General features: G+C 48.5%; 1 protein-coding gene across 2 annotated transcripts in view; it reads right to left on the bottom strand.

Annotated features, from left to right (window-relative positions):
- GRK3 (G protein-coupled receptor kinase 3) overlaps positions 1-22,796 on the bottom strand; it is a 79,625-nt gene that overhangs the window by 39,100 nt on the left and 17,729 nt on the right. The window contains exons 2-3 of one of the 2 annotated variants that reach the window (XM_070400089.1): positions 22,694-22,770; positions 4,303-4,376 (exon numbers count right to left, since the gene is read on the bottom strand). In XM_070400089.1, the coding sequence (XP_070256190.1) occupies positions 4,303-4,376; positions 22,694-22,770 (151 nt within the window). The remainder of the gene's footprint in view (positions 1-4,302; positions 4,377-22,693; positions 22,771-22,796) is intronic. The other variant, XM_070400090.1, reaches the window with a different exon arrangement.

The raw sequence follows: 22,796 nt of genomic DNA, 5'->3' as shown, positions 1-22,796 counted from the left end.
GTTCCGACTTACAGCCAAAACTGCGTTACATTGCGCCATCTGTAGGAATGGATCTCCGAGGGGAAATGTCTCCCCCAGGTAGCCAGTGGTTCCACTGACTTCCATAGTAACTGAAAGCTCTTTATTCTCAAATAGTAAGAGGTGAGGCTAACTCCTCCCAGGGGAGAGTACGAACCAATGGGAAGAAGCGTGACCCGTTTCCTATATTGTCAGGGTTGGACAGGTCTGAAATCACAATCAGTCAATCCTGTAAGAATTTCTGATGAGGAAAGAGCAGAGCCCTGACCGGTTTGGCTCAGAGCGTCGGCCTGCGGACTGTAGGGTCCCGGGTTCGATTCCGGTCAAGCGCATGTACCTTGGTTGCGGGCACATCCCCAGTAGGGGGTGTGCAGGAGGCAGCTGATCGATGTTTCTCTCTCATCGATGTTTCTAACTCTCTATCCCTCTCCCTTCTTCTCTGTAAAAAATCAATAAAATGTATTTTTAAAAAAAAGAAAGAAAGAAAGAGCAGAGAGAGGGGGATGTGAAAGGCTGGGGTCCCCCGAGGCCCCTGAGAAGCGACTGGGGTCCTCTCCATTGGCCGGAAGCACCATCGGGGTTACACCGAAAGGCTGCGCTTCGCAACAGAGACTAAAACCTGCCACAAAGGCAGGCAGGCGGGGGTAGGCCCGGGCCCCATCCCAGAGGGTAAGGCCGTCTTCATGAAGACGTGAGCCAGCAATAACCAAAGGGCGTGGGCTCACCCTCCCAGGTTCACTCGGCAGGGCAAGTCTCAAGGGTCAAACATCAGGCCAGATGCGACCGGGACGGCTGCAAGGCACAGAAACCAGACACCGGCACCAGAAGCAGAGCCGGGAAATAAACGCCGGCTTCTGGTTTGGGGGGCGGGGGTGGGGGGATTCCTCCGGTTGTTCTGTTTGGGGCAGGCGAACGCCAGGATGCGAGGATGACACGGTGAACCGGAGGCCAGTGTTTCTGCCTAAACATCTGAGCAAACTCGAAGAATAATAAGCCTGCCCGGAATTATTATCCTTGAAAACAAGTGGGGTGACACCTAAGTCTGAGTTCCAGGGGCCCTTTAAAGCAGGTGGCACCTGGTTCCGCTAATGCTGATTCTATGGAAGCTTGGTCAGAACTGGAATAAGCCAGCCACACCGGACAGGCTCGTGTCCTGGGCAAATGACATCTGAACCACGACACTGCCTTTGTTAAGAGCCTTGTGCTTCAGAAACTTCAGCTTGAACAACAAAAAAGGAAACCCTTAGTAGGCAAGGTAAGAGCCTCAAGCACCTGTGTCCCCTTCTGCTTTGGTGGTTTCAACGCTCACAGCCTAAACAGCCCAGTAGCCTGAACACCCAGGACCCCAAGAGCAAGCGCTTTTGGTCTATGGCCGTCGTGGTCTCCACTTTCTCGCCCCTGGTTTGTTCCACGGCCATCCCAGTGGGATGGGCCAGCACCATTGAGAATGGCCTCTACTTCGCCTAGTCGGAGCGGGGTGCCGGGGCAACGCCCTTCACCCACAATATTCTCCTCGGGCACAACCGCTCGGTCCCACAGATTCAGAGACCAAGGACCTTCCCTGACTAAGCGTGGATCTCTGGGGCTCACCTGTCCCCCTGAGCTCTAGGTTCGAAGGAGCTACCTACCTACTTTGACATGTCCACATCCTGCCTACCCCAGCCACACTCGCTCTTCCCTCCTCCTCTTTATCACAAAAGTACGAAAGTCATACTCCTAGTAGCTTACGCCAAAAAGGAATAGTCATCATTGATTCTGCTCTTTTGCTCACACTCCTGTCCCCACCCCCCGCCCCCGCCCCCTGAAATCCAATTCATCGGCCAATCTTGTTGGCTTTATACTCAAAATATATCACAAACCCAGGCTATGCTTCAGGTAACAGCCAACTAACTGCTAACAGAGCAATCCTCCCGGGGCGGGGGGAGGGAAGAGGTTCAGGGGGGGGCACCTATAATACCCAATTACTGCCACTCTGACCTAATTGATATTGATAGACTCTTCACCTTAAATTTCCCATGGGCTTTAGAATCAAATCTAAATCTGTTACTCTGGCCCCCAAACCAGGTCTCTGGACTGATCGCACACAACTCCACCCCTCTCACCCATTACCAACACGCCACACTCGCCTTCCAGTTCCTCAAGCATGCCAAGGTCTTTCCCGCACATCAGGGGCTACAGCTTAGCCATGACGTCAGCCTAAAATGGTCTCCCCACCCCCCACCCTGTTCCCACCTTCAGAAGACTAGCTTCCCCGTCATTCGAGTCTCATTCGAGTCTCGGTGTAGATGCCACCGCCTCGGAGGCAGGCTCTGACCCGGCACTCTCCTGTGGCCACCCAGGCAAGGCCATCAGCAAGGAGTCTGTTCTGAGTCGCTGTGTAACGGTTATTACTTCCTGATAGAGTTCCTATGTTTGGAATCTGTCGTGGGTCACTGCCTACAGCAGTTATTACTTCCTGATGTATTTCCTGTTTATTACTTGTTTATTGTCGCTTCTCTCAACAAAAATAGGAGCGAAAAGATAGCAAACACTTTGCCTGTCTTGTTCATCCCACCAGTGGCTCCGGGCACCGGTGTCTGAGAACTACTGGTTGAATGAGTGAAGAAATTTCTAGATAGTAACTTTACCTCTGATCTTCTATTAATTTTCTGTTTCCTATGATTTACTTCTAAATCTAGGCATCAAGTCCATATTTTTCTACGCTGCCTCCAAATCTAACTGGAACAAGCAAGTGTGCAAAGCAGCAGTGCCTGCATGTCAGGTACCATTCCAGTATGTTGCATTCACACATGACAAGCCTAAGAGACAGGCACTGCCGGTCACACGCATTCTTAGCTATGGAAACCTGGGTGGAGCCCTGCTGGCATTGCTCAATGGTTGAGCATCAACCCATGAACCAGGAGGTCACAGTTGGATTCCCAGTCAGGGCACATGCCCGGGTTGCGGCTCGATCCCCAGTGGGGGGCGGCAGGAGGCAGCCGATCAATGATTCTCTCTCCCTCTCCCTTCCTCTCTCTGAAATCAATAAAAACATTTTTTTTTAAGAGAGAGAGATTGAGCTGAGATTGGTCTGAGTTGCCATTTTTGTAGGACTCGGTCTGCCTCTTGCTTGCCCCAGTCCCTAAGGCAGTGGTTCTCAACCTTCCTAATGCCGCGACCCTTTAATACAGTTCCTCATGTTGTGGTGACCCCCAACCACAAAATTATTTTCGTTGCTACTTCATAACTGTAATTTTGCTACTGTTATGAATCGTCATGTAAATATCTGATATGCAGGATGTATTTTCATGGTTACAAATTGAACATCATTAAAGCCTAGTGATGAATCACAAAAACAATATGTAATTATATATGTGTTTTCCGATGGTCTTAGGCGACCCCTGTGAAAGGGTCGTTCGACCCCCCAAAGGGGTCGCGACCCACAGGTTGAGAACCACTGCCCTACGGTATGGCTCTCCATGGAGTTCACTGAAATTACTCCTGCCTTTCAGGGTTTGCAGAGCAGCTCTCTGCCTCCTGTCCCACTCGTGTTCAAAACCTGGCATCTGTCTTGAGAGCGAGACTCGCCACCTGCTTGGGGCTCCTCCAGCCCCACTTGTTTTTTTTACTTTAGCCCCAGAAACCTCTTCTGGCTCTTTTTCTCCCAGAAGCAGCTTTCTGCCAAGGGCCCAGCCTGGACTCTGTTATGCCCAGAATCAACCGCTGCCCCAGGGGAGAAGTAGCTACAGCTCTTCAGTGTCAACAGAGCATCCCCTGGGGCTTGTGATTCTTGCAGGTCTGGTTTCAGATTGCTGCCCACAGCAGAGCTTCCTTTCAATACGGTGTCTCCCACAGCTTTCAGCCCACCCCTTCGGCTCCCCTCCACCCTCCTCCCCCAAGTCTCCCACGTGTCACTCCAGCGATGTGTGACCAGAAAACCGCCAGATTCTCTTTCACCCAGCGGTGGCCAGCCCTCGACAACAGCTTGGGTCTCCAGAATCCGCAAGCTTCTGCGGAAAATGAAACGGCCGGGAATCTTCGGGGCACCTCGGAAGGGGCCGCCCTGCTCTGGGGTATTAGCCCCACTACCCCTCCCTACTTCCGCAGCACCCCGGGGGCTTTGCAAATCGGATTCGTGTAGATGTCTGCATCGCGAATACACCGCGTAGCTTATCCTGTATTACTAAGTGCGTTCCGTGGGTTTCTAAATATCTGCGAGATACTCGAGTCGTCTTAAATATTTTCCAAAGTACAGTTTAAATGTGCTTTTGAAGTAAAAGCAGCAGGAAAACAGTTACTTCTTACCTCTTCATAAAACTTCACCTGAGGTACAGCTTCATTAATTTCATTCAAACAAAAATCTTTAAATAGCAAGAAACCTAAAGGAAAAGAATAAAAAATTTCAGGGTGGGCAATAAATGGAAATCTTACCCCCACAGGGTACTTTCAAAGTCATGTGTTTGTACTTTAACTTCTTCCTCCCCTACCTTAAAAACTGTAAAAAAACGCAGACTTCAAGAAGCTAATTACATCCTAGAGGGCAATACTCCAGGCAAAGTAAGGGCACCACATACCGGCCTCCTGGCTTTGGGGTTCCATCTGTACTGGCCACCCCCCTCCCACTTTTTTACAAACGCATGCTCAGCAGTGCTAGTGGTCACCGCCACCTAGAGCCACTGGTCACTACAGCCAGCAGAAGAATGAGCACAGAAACGAGAGAGGCGGGTAGCAGGGGAGTGTCGGTAAGGGTCATCACAGGACTAATAAACGCTCTGTTCTCAGAAACAGGACAAAACTCCCTTAAAAGACAGAAGGACTTTCACAACCTTTCTAGCCTTTTTCTCTCACCACTTACTACCTCAGAGTCCCCACCAAATGCCTCCTGGCAGAGCAGGTAACCCAGCCCCAAACCATCCTTGGCTCCTTCGCGACTCGACGCTCCTCAGCTTTAAACAGTCAGCGCTGTATGGCCAGAACACTGTACCTCCATCGCACAGTGCCTGGCACACAGTAGGAGGTCAATACGTATTTGCCGAATGAATGTTTACTTACATAACCTTTCCAACACGCCTCTCTCAAAGTACTTAGAACACGCTAATTATCCGATCTATGTCTCCCACCCCATTTGCAAACCTAGTGCCTAGCTTAATGCCCATTACATAGCCAAGCCTAAATGAATGAATGAAGTTGAACAGGACAGTAAAAAAACAATTAAAAAGTCAGGATAATTGAAGAATTGCCGGAAGAGCCCTAGCCGGGTTGCTCAGTGGTTAGAGCAGAGGCTCTCAGACTAAAGGGTCTTGGGTTCGATTCCAGTCAAGGGCAAGGGCCTTGGCTGCAGGCTAGATCCCCAGTCCCTGTAGGAGCATCTACAGGAGGCAACCGATTGATGTGTGTCTCTCACATCGATGTTTCTCTCTCTCTCTGCCTCTCCACCTCTCTTCCCCTCTCTCTAAAAATCCAGGGAAAAACATCCTCAGGTGAGGATTAACAACAAAGAATTGCTGGAAGAAACATAAGTCACAAAAGGGAACTGAAAAAGGAAGGACTCACAAAAAGTATAAGGAAGAAGGGAGACCAGAGTCCCCCAGGTAGAACTGAGACAAAGGAAACGGCTTTGACAAGGTTTTCATTAAAGTTAGAGTCATTGCCCTAACCAGTTTGGCTCAGTGGATAAAGCGTCGGCCTGCAGACTGAAGGGTCCCAGGTTCGATTCCGGTCAAGGGCATGTACCTTGGTTGCAGGCACATCCCCAGTAGGGGGTGTGCAGGAGGCAGCTGATCCATGTTTCTCTCTCATCGATGTTTCTATCTCTCTCTTCCTCTCCCTTCCTCTCTGTAAAAAAAATCAATAAAATTTATATATTTTTTAAAAAGAATGAGGATGTGTTCTCTACTCTTCGATTTAAAAAATAAAAATAAAAAATAAATAAAGTTAGAGTCATGTAACTTGAATTTGCCTGATGCTGCTCTGTAAGTTCCCCTCCATAGTTCCAGGAACGTGACCTTTGAAAATGGTAAATGGTCGTTCCCTGGAACCGAAAGGAAAGCATTAGGACGACGACTTAGTGAAGTCAGCAAGGCCGGCTCGCTGGGGCTGGAGGCAGACCGGCAGCAGGAACTCGGCCCCACCCATCTCGGCCAGGTCCTGCAGCGAGGCCCACACGGGAAGCAGGTGGGAAATTCAAGAAGCAGACAAGCAGGAGGAGTTGGAGAGGGAACTCTCTACCTCTCTGTGTCATCGGCGGGGTGCCTCTGGGGAAGTGGGCTTCTTGGGGTGCCCCTGAGGAAGGCGAGGAAGAGGGGAGTTGAATGAATGACCATCCAACTTGAAAGGTCTTTAGCTGCCCCTTTCATGCAATTTTTCCGTTGTCCACGTGCAGGATAGGCCAGAGAACTACCGAATTGTGTTTTCTAGAACTGTTATTGTGTTCTACTTTCTCCAACACCAAACTGCATCTGTCCTTGGGGTTTCTAAGTTGCTAACCCCACTTCCTCCAACACGCTTCCCCTGCCCCGAGGCCTTCTGTGATTCTCGTTCTCATTTCTCTTTCATGTCTCACCCATTCCCTCTCACAAACACAAACGCACGCATACGCACACAAACACACTTTGTTTTGCACATATGACCACCAAACCTGGCCCTGTGCATAGGTTTACGTCTTCACCATCGACCTCCCCACTACAGAGGGAGCTGCATATGGACAGGCCACAGAGGTCTTGTTCTCTACTACACTGACAGGGACAAGAACACTGCCTGGTGCATGCAGGGAGCTCAGAAGGAAGAACAGAGGCAGGAAGGAGGAAGGTGGAGGGAGAAGAAGGGGGGAAGTAAGAAAAGAATAAAGTAGGGAACACAGGAGGGAGGAGGAAAGGGGAGAAGGGAGGGGAAATGAGGAAGATGAGGGAGAAGGGAGTTCAATGAACGAACATCCAACTTAGTATGTTTTTTAGCTCCTTCTTTAATGCCATTTTTCCACTGTCGGTGTGTAGGATGGGCTGAAGAACTACTGTAACACACTACAGGGGGGAAAAAAACATTGTTTTCCCCATGTCTTCCCATGAGCTGAAGCTGGACTTTCTATCACAGCAGCTGTTAAAATGGAGCAGGCAGAAGGTATTCTGCCTTTTGGATTAATTCTAGATCATTGTGTTCCAGTCTGAAAGCAATTTACCTTCATGGTGCTTAAATTACATTTAAAAAAACAAACGAAGTACTTCTCCAATCAGAACAAAAGCTAAAGGACAAAAATTGGGAAATAATTTGCCTAACAGGTTCCTTTCATCAGTGCGATCTCTCCAGACTTTAAAGAATAAAAAATAGTGACCCAACACCTGCTTCCGAGATAACTGTGGATGTGTTTAACCTTGTTTCCATATTTGAACCCCTGCAAACTGCATGCATACTGATTAGCTTCTGAGTGTATTTATAACATCCAGCAAAGGCAAACTATCCCAATTTCCCACCACAATATTTTCCAGAAATTAGTAGGAAGAATTGTGTTGCTTTTTATAAAATATCAATGAGAACTTCTGCAAGTGTTAAATATAAGTGGTATCTAAGAGAGATTTGAAAATTTGATCTCCTAAAAAAAAAAAATTTAGAACTTATGCGCACCCAAAGACACGGTCAAGAAAATAGAGTCCACACAGACTCAGATAAAATATTATAAAACTTAAATCGGAATAAGGCTTTGTATAAAATTTCTACATACACTAAAAAACTCTTACAAAGAATGTTTAAAAGGAAATCACCTGGTTAAAGAATGGGCAAAAACACTGGAATACTTCACAGAGGAAGAGATGTGAATGGTCAATGGGTACATGAAACAGGCTCAACATCACTGGTCCTCATGCACATGTAAATTAAATAACTTTGAGGTACCGCTGCTCAAGGACTTGAATGGCAGGATTAAAAAGACTGACAACACCAGCCCAGCCAGCATGGCTCAGTGGCTGAGCGTTGACCTATGAACCAGGAGGTCACGCGGTTCCATTCCCGGTCAGGGCACATGCCCAGGTTGTGGGCTCAATTCCCAGTAGGGGGCGTGTAGGAGGCAGCCAATCAACGATTCTCTCTCCCTCTCCCTTCCTCTCTGAAATCAATAAAAATATATTAAAAACCAAAAACAAAAGACTGACAACACCCAGTGTTGGTGGCCAGAACTCTCATTGGCTGAGAAGCATGTGCAATGGTTTGGACTCCCCATGCCTCTGAATCAACGGGCGAATAAGGAAGTTGCTGTGCTGGTGGGGGTGACTGATCCCAGCTATCCACACAAACATCTGCACATGGGTATTTATAGCAGCCTTATACACAGCATCCAAAAACTAGAAACAACTCAGATGTTCTTCCATTTGCAAACGGCGATGTAGCCTGCAACTGAACTCTACAATGAAAAGGAATGAGTTACGGCTACCAAGCACCATGAGTGAACCTCCAGTGCATGATGCAAAGTGAAAGGAAACAGACTCCAAAGCTCCTTACTGAATGGTTCCCCTTACATGCCATTCTGGAAAAGAAGAAACCATGGCAACAGAAAACAAGTCAGTGGTTGATGGCGTTGGGGTACAGGGGTTGGTCTAGAAAACTTTGGGAGGTGATGAATTGCTCCGTATCTAGATTCTGAGGGTGGTTATACAACGTTACACATTTATTAAAACTCATAGACCTGTACAACCTGAATGGTACATTTTAATGTATTTAAATGAAACCATGAAAGGAGAAACATGAGATTGGGTACAGACAGCTGAGCCACGTACAAGGCTCAAAAGATGTTCCTGAATGAATAGTGGCCGCAAACTGGGATCTAAAATTTCTAGAAGCCAAGGCCTGATCACTTCCTTAGACAGTTCTCAACAGCTGCTGGATATTTCTCGGAAAGCACAAGTTTCCACAGGAGATAAAACCATCCCCACGCAGAGGCGTGGGATAAAATAAGTAAAAAGTCCCTAGGAAGGCAGAGATCAAAAACAATGACTCTGACACATCCAGAACATTCTTTTTTTTTTTTTTTTTAATATATTTTGATTTTTTTTACAGAGAGGAAGGGAGAGAGATAGAGAGTTAGAAACATCGATGAGAGAGTAACATCGATCAGCTGCCTCCTGCACATCCCCTACTGGGGATGTGCCCGCAACCCAAGTACATGCCCTTGGCTGGAATCGAACCCGGGACCCTTCAGTCCGCAGGCCGACGCTCTATCCACTGAGCCAAACCGGTTTTGGTCATCCAGAACATTCTTGACAAGCGAAAACAAAGGCAATCTCAAATGATAAACAGAAAAGCCAACTCATAAACGAAGGGGCGAAAGCACACCAATACTAACCCGGAAAACTCCCACAGGGTGTCAGCGTCCCTCCTTGCTGCGTATCACTCACCCAAATTCCCGGTGAGTAACACTCCCTTTCATCTCTTCCAAGCCCCAGTAGGAAAGAATGAATATCAATCAAAACAAACGTTTAGCTAATGATATATTTATCTAGTTCACATAAACCTTAAACATATTTATTTTCATTGAACTCTACTTAACAAACTAGAACCTTCACTTCTTGGCTTAAAACTTTACAGAAAGAGAAAAATTCTAAGTGAAAAGTGATTTAGGAATATTGTAAATAGTTCCGACCCCCCAGTTTAAATTCAGCACGGATATGCCCAATAGAATATTGTTGTACTAATTAATGGCGCCGTTCACTTAGGTAATGGAGAGCAGTGGGGCCCTGAATGTTAAGAGTCCGTTAGACAAAAGGACAAATGGATCATGACTGTGGCCAAAGAGAAATTCACGGAATGTTCCGAGCAATTGGCTCCTAACTCAAAGGGGAACAAAAAGGAAAACTGGGAGGAAGATGTGAAAATACGGGGCAAGAACATCCTATCTTAACTCTTCTCATAGTTGGATTACTTTCAGCCTTTCAAAAGTATCGTATTGTGAAATGATAGAAAAAAAAAAATTCCTGGCTATGTCACCAGACAGCGGTCAGTGTTTTCCTTGATCACGGTTCTGTGGACATCTAACTGTAAACAAACCAACTGACAATTAAAATAAAGTGAGATTTAAAATATGTCAAGTGGTCTTGGCTGGTTTGGCTCAGTGGATACAGTGTCACCCTTCGAGCTGAAGGGTCCCGGGTTCGATTTCGGTCAAGGGCACAGGCTAGGGTTGTGGGCTCCATCCCCAGCAGGGGGCGTGCAGGAGGCAGCCGATCAATGATTCTCTCCCATCACCGATGTTTCTCTCTCTCCCTCTCCCTTCCTCTCTGAAATCAATAAAAATATATTTTAAAAAATAATAATAATTTCAAGTGAAATAGAAACATTATTCCAATAAGCCCTGGTTCTTACCCCATTCGAGACATGATGCCACTACACTGCCACCATCTACGTCTATGTCTTTGAATGGACAAAATGGTTCAAAGTTCAAAACACATGGAAAGAAGTCCTATTCCTGTCCCCGCCCCTTCCCTCCCCAGCAGTGCACCCCCACCATCGGCCCCGCGGGAACCAGTTCTTGGTTCCTGGTACCTTTTCGGGGAAAGGGTGTGTGTCATTTCTGGGCACAGGGCTGTTAAGAAATCGGCGGGACTTCTTGGCCCTCTTTCACCCAGTGGATGCAGAGGACTGCGAGTCCTCAGGGACACCAGCGCCACCGCAAGGGAAAAGCTCGGCACAGGGAGGCGGGGAGGCCTGACTCGAACCCGGGACGCCTGTCCTGTGACCGAACGAGAGGGAAACGTCTGTGTGTAGAGCCTCTGACGTTGTGGGTCTCGTTGTTACAGGTGCTTGTGTGACCTCCTAACACAACAAAAAGGCAGGCTCAGATACCAACTCCTCTTTTCACCAGGCCAGACACACCGCCCACACCAGCCTGTTCCCCTCAACGCTGCACCTAGAGATCTCCCGGCACTAGCCATGTACTGCTTGGCCGCGCCTACAGCTGCCGGGTATTCCATCGCGGACAGAATGTCATGATCTCCGTAACCTGCTCCCTAATGATGAGGGTTTGAGATGTTGCAGATATTTCGCTTTTACAAAACTGCTGCCATGCCCTCTCCGCCCATCATTTCTCACGTGGTCAGGCACGTTCGTAGGATACGCACCTCGGAGTGAAACAGCGGAGCCAAAGGTTATGCAGGCGCGCTGAGGTTTTACTCGACCTGACAGATCAGCCGCGCTGGATCGGTCCCTATTCGTGCTCCCGCCCGGAAAGGTCTCGGAAGTGCCCGCTCAGACCCACGGCCTCACCAGAAGTGTGTTATTACACTTTTTTCCGATTAGAGTTGACGTGCGATGTTATATTAGTTCCCCTTCTCATTTTTTTCTGTCCAACCCCTTACGCAGCTCCCCTCTGGCAACCATCGATTTGTTCTCTGTATCTAAGTTTGTTTCTGTTTGTTTTTTAGATTTCAAATATAAATAAAATCATTCGATATCTGTCTTTCTCCAGCTGACTTACTTCACTTAACATAATACCCTCTAGGCCCATCCATGTTGTCACAAATGGCAAGACTCTGTTCCTTTTTTACGGCTGCATAATATTCCGTCATATATATGCACCACGGCTTCTTTATCCACTCATCCATCAATGGGCACTCAGGGTGCTTCCATCTCTTGGCTATTGTAAGTAATCTGCCATGAACATAGGGGTGCGTATATGTGGTCGGTTTTCATTTCATTCTTTTTTGCTATTGCTCTTCTGCTATTTTGGATAGGTAGAGAAGGGGGAAAGGAGATCAATAAAAGGAAGAGTGAGAAAAGAAAGGCAGGAAGGAGGAGGGAAAGAGAAAGAGAGACGGTAGAGAGAGGGTGAGGGTTTCTAAGAACCACCTCTGGTGGGAAATTAATCATCCTTTGTCCTGGCAACAGCAGCTATTCCAGGAAACAACTAAGCGCTTCATGCATGGAAGTCCCTACCCTATCAACCTGAGCTCTGTCTCCTGCTGCCCCAGAAGCCACTTCCTCCAGGGAGTCGGGAAAAACCTCCTCGTTGGTTGCTCTGGTCAGCTCAGCACAGAGTCTGAGGGCCCGAGCTCTGGACTGTGGCCGATCCCAATTCTGTGTGGCTCACTCCCGATCAGGCCAACACTGTCCACAGGACTCTGGACAAGTCCCTGCACCTCGGCGTGGTGTCCTCTCACCTGTACCAGTAAAATGGGGCTGCCGGTGACCTCTGCGTGGGGTTACTTTGAAGACTAAGTGACATGTGGACGTAGAGCACTGACCACATCAGGCCGCCATCGTTCGAACGGTGCCACACAGACTTCTGCAGAGTGCACATCCCAGGTTTACCCGTGCAGCCGCAGGTAGGCTCGAAACGGATCAGCGTCCTCCTAGCACTTTGCGAAGCGATACCCATGGTGGTACATGTCTCGGGTTTCACAGATAGTCCCAGTTTCAAGTGTTTAACCCGTTTGCCTGCCAAGAGCCTAATAGCTTATTTCAAAAATAAAATGACACTTGCAGGGTATGATACAGCAACAAGAGCCAGACTTAACCTCTCACCGTAACAACCAGAAAACTCTACATAAAACGGGAAATAACTGTTTTCGGGCCTGGAAAGGGCTGGGGTGCCTGGGAGAAGGGAAACAGACTAGGAGGGCCCCAGATGGGCCGGCTCTCGGCCGGGAAGTACTTTCTGAGAGGTGGTGCTGGGAGGGGGACCCACACGGACCAGGGTGGTCCTGCTGAGGCGAGGGCCCCAGGAGTGCAGGGAAACCGAGGTGCCTATAACCACCACAAATAAATAAACGAAATGAAGACGGGTAGCTAGTAAGCCGGTAGTGACAATAGCATAACATACCAGAATACACTCGATCCAAAAGAAGACGGAAACTAAGAAAAAAGCCACAAGGAAACAAACAGGAGGATGTGAGCCTCAAATCCAACTACACTGGTAAGTATTCCACTGTAAATGGTCCAAACAATCCAACTGAGAGTTAGAGCAGGAGCCTGGCCCGTGCAGCTCGGTGGTTAAGCGTCGGCCTATGACCCGGGAGGCCAGGGTTCGATTCCATTTGCGGACTCGATCCCCAGTAGGGGGCGTGCAGGAGGCAGCCGATCAATGATGCTCTCTCATCGTTGATGTTTCTATCTCTCCCTCTCCCTTCCTCTCAGAAATCAATAAAAATATATATATTTTAAAAGAGTTAGAGAACAGATGTGTCACGCAAACACTAATATCGCAAACGCTGAAGCGATTTTATCAATATTAGACAAAGTTAATACACGATCAGGATAAAGGACTTCTCATCATGGTAAAGGGGTCAATTCATCAAGATGACGTAACCAGCAGACCGTGCGTGCACCTTTCCTGGGAGATCCCGCGATGCTTCTAGGGGTCAGGCCCGGACCCGAGAGAAATGACAGGGTACGCTCACAAGGCGTGTGTAAGAATGTCTGCAGCGGCTCCATTTATAACTGCCCCAAATCTGAACAGCCCCAATGTCCGTGAACAAGTGACCTGTGTTCAGTCCGTACTGTGGGATACTATTCAATGAAAGAAACAAAATCCCCACATAAGCAATAATACACAGGAACCTCAAGGACGGACACTGTGCTGAGGGGCCAGGAAGCCAGACACACACGAGTGCCTGTTGCTCGATTCTATTTCTATGAAGTCCTAGAAAAGCCAAGTGTAACCTGCTGTGACTTAGGCAGATCAGTGGATGCCTGGGGCTGGGTGAGCTCAATATAAAAGGCCACGCGTGTTCCTCTGAAAGGGATAAAAATGGTCTGTATGCGGATTGTGCAGTAATACACGGCACATACACGGTCAGAACTCAACCTCTACACTCGAAACGGACGCCCGTGAGTGTACGCACATTACACCTCTATAAAACCGTTCTTCAAATGCAAGAGCGCAGCGTAGAGCATAATAATCAATAAACAAAAAGAAAAGCGACAACTGGAGTCTGTGTGGTGTCTCCGCGGGTGGCAATCAGGCACATTCTGAAACCCACACACTACAGAGCAACGGGAGGAGAGAAGGGCCCCCGTCGCTGTTCCCGGTAAGCTAATCTGGGTCAAGTTCTTCTCCGTCATCGACTCCGAACGCACTTGTTGGTTTAAGAGTAGAAGCCACAAAACAGCTCGGTTCAATCTTCTTAAATAGTCCTAAATTATATGCTAGGTGAATGGATTCCTACAGAGCGAACGCTGATGACCAGCGGTGATATATATATTTTTTTTAAGTTACCGTGAAAACGTCAATTAAAAAAAAAATAAAAGATTTCTTTAGCGAGTAAGTGCATCCCACCAGGGGAGAATATTTGCTTCTTTAAGAAGCTGCCCTAGTTTCTCTCCTTGGGCGCCACTGCTTTCAATAGCCTCTTTCAGGGACTAGAACAGCTCTCCCTGCCCCACCTTTGCTGGGATTTCTCGTCCACCCCGAAACATAAGAATCTTCTCTGTTTTGGCAAGCGGAGAGCGAACAGAGGAGGGGCCGAGCTCCGAGCTACAAGGCTGACCTGAAAGCATCAGGCAGAATGAGAACAGGGTGTGACCATTCTCTTCAGCGGATGGCCCACCTTGCAAATCAAGGCACCTAACTCAAGGATGCAGGAAGGAAAACACTGCCCCATATCCACGGCTTCTTACCTGAGCCTTTCCTGCAGGTCCCGGCCCTAACTGAACCTGCGGGCGTGGTGTCCCCTGCACGCCCCTGTCCTGCCCACCCCCTTTAGAGCCACAATACAATTCACTACAAATCCCATCTGCCAGTCTGGAGTTGAGGGACCCCTCGCCAGCTCCGCTGCTGCTGGCCCAGCATCCTCACCGGCCCAGCATCCTCACTGGCCCAGCATCCTCACCGGCCCAGCATCCTCACCGGCCCAGCATCCTCACTGGCCCAGCATCCTCACCGGCCCAGGCTCCCAGGGCAGGAGGCTGCTCTGTGACGGCCTCCGTCAGAGCCTGCCACCCCGGTGCTCACACCTGCTGCGCCCCATCCCACTCTGAGTAAAAGCCAAAAGATGGCCTAAAAAACCCTTGCCCCGTACCTGTCACTCACGCCCAGCGCCTCGGCACAGCCTCCTCGCTGCTCCTCCATCACCTGGCTCTGATCTAAGGTCTCTGCCCTACCGAACCCTCCGCCTGGACCCGCTTCCCCTAGATAAATACACGGGGGGCTGGGGCGGGGGGGGGGGGGCAGCCTCAGCTCCCCCAGGTCTTTGTTCAACTGTCCCTCTGCAAGTGGTGCCTTCTGAAAACACTCGGTTTGAAACTGCCACCCACATGGCCTTCCTGCCCCTCTTCCTGGCTCTCGGATTCTCCAGGACTGGTCCCGCCACACGTCCCTATGGGCGTGCCTATTTCACTGCGCTTCTTCGCTTCACTGCGCTTTCATCCACATCGAGGCAAGACCCTCCACCGGCAAAAAAGATGATGGCTCGCTGAAGGCTCAGGCGGGGGCTAGCATTTTTAGCCTATTTTTAAATTAAGATGTGTATGTTGCTTTTTTAGAATTCTATTTCACACTTGAAAGGCTACAGTACAGTGTAAACATAACTTTTACATGCACCGGGAAACCCCAAAATGCATGTGACTCACTTTATCGCCATGCTCGCTTTATGGCGGCGGTCTGGAAGGCAACCCGCAATATCGCCGAGGTCTGCCTGCATGTATCTGCTGGTCTGTCCCCCTGGAGATGTCAGCTCCACAAGGGCACAGCTTTCAGGACTGTCCGCCGATGCATCCCCACTAAAAGTCATGTTGCTTCAATGGCACGAAAGAAACTTTTTTTTGCATCGAATTGTGACTGGTGATGAAAAGTGGATTTATTTTGAGAATCCCAAACGCACAAAATCATGGGTTGATCCAGGTCAACCATCAACATCAACTGCAAGGCCAAATCACTTCGGAAAGAAGACACAGCTCTGCATTTGGTGGGATCAGGAAGGTGTGGTATGTTATGAGCTTCTAAAACCAGGTGAAACCGTTAATACTGATCGCTACCAACAACAAATAATCAATTTGAACCCCGCTTTGATCGTAAAACAACCACAATGGGCCAGAAGACACACCATGATGACGCACCATCACACACTTCAAAACCAGTTAAAGACACGTTAAAAGATCTTGCCTGGGAAGTATTAGCCCACCCGCCGTATTCACCAGACCTTGCCCCTTCAGATGACCACGTGTTCCGATCGATGGCACACGCACTTTCTGAGCAGCACTTCAAAACGTACGAAGAAGTGGAAAACTGGGTCTCTGAATGGTCTGCCTCACGACAAGAAAAGTTCTAATGGGAGGGTATCCACAAATTACCTGAAAGATGGGGGAAATGTGTAGCTAGCAATGGACATTACTGTGAATAAAGCACATTTGATGTTTCTCTTGAAATTATTGTATTTTCTTTGATTACAAAATCCGAATTTTTAAGTGGTATCCGCATTTTTAACCGGTTAATAGCTAATCCGAATTTTTAAGCGGTTAATAGCTAATCCGAATTTTTAAGCGGTATGCGGATTAGCTATATACCGGTTAAAAATGCGGATACCACTTAAAAATTCGGATTTTAAAATACCCAGGCCTGCTGAGGCCGCACAGGTAAGAAAATCAGCGGCGAAGCCTGCCTGCCCATCGGTCCTTAAGTCCTCCCAGCGCTTCCCTCTTCTCTGGCATCTTTCCTCTCTGGGCAGCATTCTTATTAGGCAACCCAAGTTGAAACTGCACAATCTGGGCCCCTCATTTCTCCAGGGTGAAAATCCAATTAGCGGCGCTCAGTCAAGTGTTTATCTCAGCAGTCTGAAAGTTTAAACGGATCTTCAACTCCTTCTCTCACTGAAAGTCTCCACAAAGGCCTGGATAATTGCAGCAGGACTGCCTGGGGCCCCGAGGTTTTTCTTCTCCCTCCTGGTAGGTTGCTCTTGGCTGGAGAAGGTTGTGCAGACAAGATCGGGTGGGAACCCGGCTCAGTGACTGTCAATCCAGAGGCAGCATTTGCCAGGGGCAGGCCTTCAGGGCACAGCAGCTAACACAGCCAAACAAAGACGGAAACAAAAGGGAAAACAAAGACTGACACCGGTGGCTCCCAGGTTGAGAGTCCTCCCTCCAGGGCCACATGCAAAAGTGCTTACTTCACTATAATTTAATCCCCGCCTTTGAGTTGGAAGTTGCAAGTTTTAAATATGTGCAGGTTTTAACCAAACAGCTGAAGAAGTAATTTGATCAATTAGAAAATAGATTGGAAGGCTTGCTCTTCTGAAACTGACAAAAAAACAACAACAAAACACCCTAACCTGTTTCATTCTGTCTTTCCGTGTCCCTTTGGTCTTATAGAATTACTAGTGCTTATTAATAGGTGCCTATGACATTTGCGTCCATCTTTGTGTATTTCTGTAGGGGCTGCGCAGAAATGTTTTTTAAAGGGACTTTTGGTACAATTTCTGTTTTTCCAACGTACTGTTTTAAAAATGAAATATTCATTTTTGTTGTCAAAAATCCCTGGCAAGTGTATATTTCTTATGCCTTAACCTTAAATGCCAAAAAATGATTTTCGCATTCTTTTTCATGTAAATGTCCTTTGAAATCATGCTTTTCGTGTCAATGTCCTGAAACCACAGCGGCATCATTCATAATGACACACAGTGAGAAGAATCCAAGCGTCCATCAGCTGGTGAATGGATCAAAAAAAAAAAAAAAAAAAATGCGGTCTATCCACAATATGGAATATTACCCGGCCGTGAATGAAGCACTGGTTACACCCACCACGTCAATGAAGGTCCAAAACCTCACGCTGAGCTAAAGAAGCCAGGTGCAGAAGGCCCCCGTCTACATGCTGTGAGATGCCGTTTCTATGAACTGTTCAGAAAGGGCAAATTCCTGTGGAGACAGCAGGCAGATGAGCGGCTGCCGGGAGCTGGAAGGGGAGCAAGGAGGGGGTGACTACACGTGGGCACAAGGGGGTCTCTCTAAGGCTCGGAAACGTTTTAAAAATGAGAGTGTGGTGACGGTTGTGCAACTCCGTGAACGCACTAGAACTCATCAGACTGTAACTCGTCCAATTACAACTTAACGATGGGCGGATTTTACGGCATGTCATACCATACCTCAATAGAGCCCCCCTTTTTTTTTTTAAAGAAAAAACTGCAAAGTTTTGTTTTGACCAAAAGTCACGTTTCAGGCGCCAACATTACTTCAAACCAATTCAGAAAGATTGGTACTTAAACTCCGGATTAAGCTCTGAAGCCCCGGTGTCATAAAAGGAAGTGTCTTCCCAGGCAATATGTGATGTAATATTACATTAACCAGGAGGGTCTTTAAACTGGAGAGCATTTGCATACCTCATGAATTCTGCCTCCTCTTAATCAGAAACATCCTCCTCTAAGGGGAGAAGTTCGCAGACAGAAGCTAAATAGATTGCCCACAGACAGATGAAACCTATCTAACGCCATGTGCCTCTCTGGCAGCGGGGGAAGCAACCGTTTCCATGTATGTATATTCTAGAAGAAACCTGTAACAGAATCACCTTAGCCACCGCTGACAAGCTGACTTTACTGTCTATTCAATAACCAGGATCCCTTGAAGGCTGTTCTTTCAATGAGCCAAAGCAAGAATATTGTGTCATTACCTAAATGTGTAAATTTCACTGACAGCCAATTAGGAACCAACTTAATTAATAAACATTAGGACATAATCTCTATGGAAGAATGAGAAGAAGGATAAATGCAGCTCTCAGTCTTCTATTCTGAAAATTGGCAATTAAAAACAAAATAATTAAGACACCCCACCCCATCCCACTGTATTAGTTTTCTGTTGCCAGGTATTAAATTACCAGGAGCGCGGTGACAAGTCAACAACCCCCATTCTTTATCGCACAAGTCCAGGTGGGCTCCTTCGGGTGCTGGCAAGCTGAGGTCTTATCCAGAGGCTCCAGGGAATCCAGTCTCTGATTGTGAAACTGTAAGACCCTGGCTGGTGTGGCTCAGTGGATAGAACGTCGGCCTGCGGACCCAAGGGGTCCCAGGTTCGATTCCAGTCAAGGGCACGTACCTCGGCCACAGGCTCAATCCCCTGCCCCAGGTCTACGGGAGGCAACCAATTGATGTGTCTCTCTCACATCGATGTTTCTCTCTCTCTCTCAGTCATATAGGACTGAGATGCTATGAGGCGTTTACTAATTGCTTTAAAATATTTCGGCAACCACAAAAAGAGGGGATGACGAAAGCAAATATAGCAAAACGTTGAAAAATATTGAATCCGGGAGACGTATATGTTTGCGGGATTGTATTCTAGCCCACTTTTGTGTAAGATGAAACATTTTTATTAAAAGCCATTTCATTTAAGAGCTTTCATTCATTGAGCATCTGCTGAGAACAACTCATTGTGTCGAGGGCTTCGCAAACATTTCCTGCTGAATCCTCACAACAGCCTTATGAAGCGGCTACTGTTATTGTCCCGACTTCATCGATAAGAAAACTAATGAAACAACAATCAGTTCGGGGGTGCAGCCAACGGGTCTGCCAATTACCCGTTATCTCAAGCAAAGGCTTGCAAATGCTCCTATTTTTTTTTCATTTTTACAAAACATGTTTCCAAACTGCCTAGAGCCCACACTGGGGGGGCGTCCCCCAAACCCTGTGCTAACCATCTCCAAGCTCACAAATCGGAAGGCAGGAATGGTGCCGGTAGGGGAGGGGCAGTGAGGAAAGGGGTTGAGAGGCGAGGGGACAGAGGGTGAAAACAGCAAGAGAACCACAGAAAAGCCGTAAGGGTAACACAGACACCAACAGGGCGGCAGCACATGGAGACAGTCACGAAAGGAGGCAGGTGGACCAGATGGGAGAGACAGAGGGGGAGCGGAGGGAGCTGAAACAGGAATACAGAGCTGGAGAGAGGACCCGTTTATCCTCCCGTGGCCCCTCTTCCACTCTCCCCCAACCCCCAACGCCGGCCAGAGGAGAATGCCACAGAGCAAAGGGGGGCCCAGACAGGCGAGCACGCGACACATTAAACCTACAGCCACGGCAAAGCGTAGTGACAGATCGGTGTCCGGCCGGTTACCCCATGCCCTCTCCCCACCCCACCCCCCACCAGTGGCTCTTCTCCGTGAGCTCCCAAGAGTAAACAGCTCCTCTTGACCAGCTCCAAGCTCACACGTCGGAAAGAAGGGAAGAAGGAATGACTCACTCAGACAGTTTAACAGCATAACTGAGAGGAAATTCACAGACCATCTGTGTCCAGCGAAGGGGCTCCTGGGGAAGAGGGGGTGTGGCCGAAGCTAAGGTTCAAGGCCAGCGTAATGCTGTCAGGTGCTCAGATCAAAGGCTCCCGGAGCCTATGTCAGGGAAGGTGTGGGTCGAAACCGTGGGAAGGACATGTTTGGGGGTTGCATGTGTGTTGGGGGGAGGGCAGACAGGAAAGGGGGTACAGGAGGGAGAGCGAGGAGCAGAGAACACAAAGGGAGAAAGAACCCTCCAGGCCTTTCAGAAACTGGAGTGAGAGCCACAAGGGGGGCAGGCTGGTCCATCTACCAGCACGTGTTTGTCACAGGGAGCCATTCACACCAACTACGTGTTAAGACGTGCCTTCCTCTCACGGCAGCATGGTGCGCAGTAGCCAGGAAGGGGAACCAACCCAGACCTCCACCCGCGCATGGGTGAATGAACGGACAAGCACAGTGTGGCGCAGCCAGGCCATGGAAGACCACTGGGCATACAAAGGACGAGGTCCTGACACGTGCTACATACACCACGTGTGAACCTTCCAAATACTATGCTGAGAGCTCAATGCAAAGGCCTCATGCTGCCCTGGCCGGTCTGGCTCAGTGGATAGAGCGTCGGCCTGCGGACCGAAGGGTCCCGGGTTCGATTCCAGCCCAGGGCACGTACCTCGGTTGCAGGTTCCTCCCCTGCGCAGGAGGCAACCAATCGATGTGTTTCTCTCACATCGATGTTTCTCTCTGTCTTCCACTCTCTAAACATCAATGGAAAACTATCCTCGGGTGACGATTAAAATTTTTTTAAAAAGGCCACATGCTATGGGATTCCATTTATTCGGAGTGTCCAACAGGCAAATCCAGAGGCAGAAGCTGGATTACTGGTAACCAGGGGTTGGGGGAGGGGGAGAATGGGGAGTGACTGCTAACGGGATATGGAGTTTCTTTGGGGGGAAGGTTTGAAGATGTTCTAAAATAAGTGTGGTGCCCAGTTGGTGTGGCTCAGTGGTTGAGCATTGACCCATGAACCAGGAGGTCACAATCTGATTCCTGGTCAGGCCACATGCCTGGGTTTCAGGCTTGATCCCCAGTATGGGGTATGCAGGAGGCAGCCAATCGATGATATTCTCTCATCATTGATGTTTCTATCTTTCTCTCCCTCTCGCTTCCTCTCTCTGAAAACAATAAAAACAATAATAATAAAATAAGTGTGGTAATGACTACACAACACTGCGAATACACTAAAAAAAACTACTGAGCTGTATATAATAGGTGAGTTTTACATTACAGACAACATATCTGAATATATATTTTTTAAATTAAAAATATTACCAAAAATATACATTTGTATGAATAAAAACATATATTTAAGGGGTCAGTCTGCACTTATGAATCACGGAAACAGAACTGAACGCGGAATTAGAGTTCCAGGGAACTGTAATAAGACCTTCATTTCTTGAAAGTTCAATAACGTCACTTCCTTTAATAGTAAAATAATTTGCAAACCAAGGCCCAGTTCCTCGGCGAATCTGACCTGAATAACTCTAGGGGACTGTCAAGGTGCAAAGAAAGGAAAGGAACATGCTATTCGCTCAGACTCTGCTCTGTGGACGTCACGTGACCACCCTAGAATCGTCTGTCTACCACCTCTCTATGGGCAGGTTAACAATACAGCCGGCTGGCAGGCCCAATGAGAAGTCCATCCTAGCTGAGAATAAGATGTTATTCTGGAAATTTCTGGACAGCAGGAACTGATGGGGGGCGGGGGGAAGGCATGCAGATGACAGCTCTTCCCTGCACCGGCTGACAGTCCCCCCTAAATGCACCGCCAGCCTCAGAAAGCCAGGGAGAACACCTCCCTTCCTCATGGGCCTCGGGCCTCGAAGCTCCACGTTAAAGCAACTGCTGGTCAGTCCTCACTTCTGCAGGGACTAGCTGTGGCAGCCGCAGAGCACCCCCACACAACCACACGTCCCCACGGGCCAGGACCAGTGTTAGCCAGAGCCGGGGCCTCTGCGGATACGACCGGGGCAGGCCTGGTGACCTGCAGGGTACAGACTCTGATGTGGAACTGACCCGAATGAATGGCGCACAGAACCCACACAACCCATGACAACCGCCAAGATCAAGTTCTCCAGCCCCACACTTTGGGAAGATACAGCCAACCTCGAGAGTGGGGTGATGTCTGGGAAGACACAGGCCAGCTCCCTGGGATCCTGGAAAGTACAACCTGAGAGCAGCTGGGGCCCCAGAAGTGGGTCCCAACAGAGGGAGCTGGTTCCAAGTGCCCGATTCTGGCTGCCTCCCACGCGCCCTTAAGACCTCAAGTCAAACTTGTCTGTTTCCCACAGGCTTATTCACAGGACAGGTGCCTCAAAATGTAAGTCATCACTAAGCACCTGGTTAATTGCATGAACTCTCCCCTCCCGGCCTGAAGTGTAAAGCACACGGAGCGTTGGGCCTGCACGCAGACATCACTGCGGTGACAGCGACATTGCGAGTGAAGGCGCAGATGCTCAATGCGTCAGCGGGACTTACCAATTTTCTGATTGAAAATCTTGTCGAAGGTGATTTCATTTCTCTCCTCAAGATACTTCTGCATCACGCTCCGGATGCTGAAAGAGAAGAGCGACACGTTTTT

Source organism: Myotis yumanensis, unplaced genomic scaffold (genome assembly GCF_028538775.1).
Source record: "Myotis yumanensis isolate MYYU_CA2020_CCGP unplaced genomic scaffold, mMyoYum1.0.hap1 SCAF_19, whole genome shotgun sequence".
NCBI classification, from domain to species: domain Eukaryota; kingdom Metazoa; phylum Chordata; class Mammalia; order Chiroptera; family Vespertilionidae; genus Myotis; species Myotis yumanensis.
The sequence above is the reverse complement of the archived record's forward strand: the minus strand, read 5'-3'. Positions and strand labels throughout refer to the sequence as shown.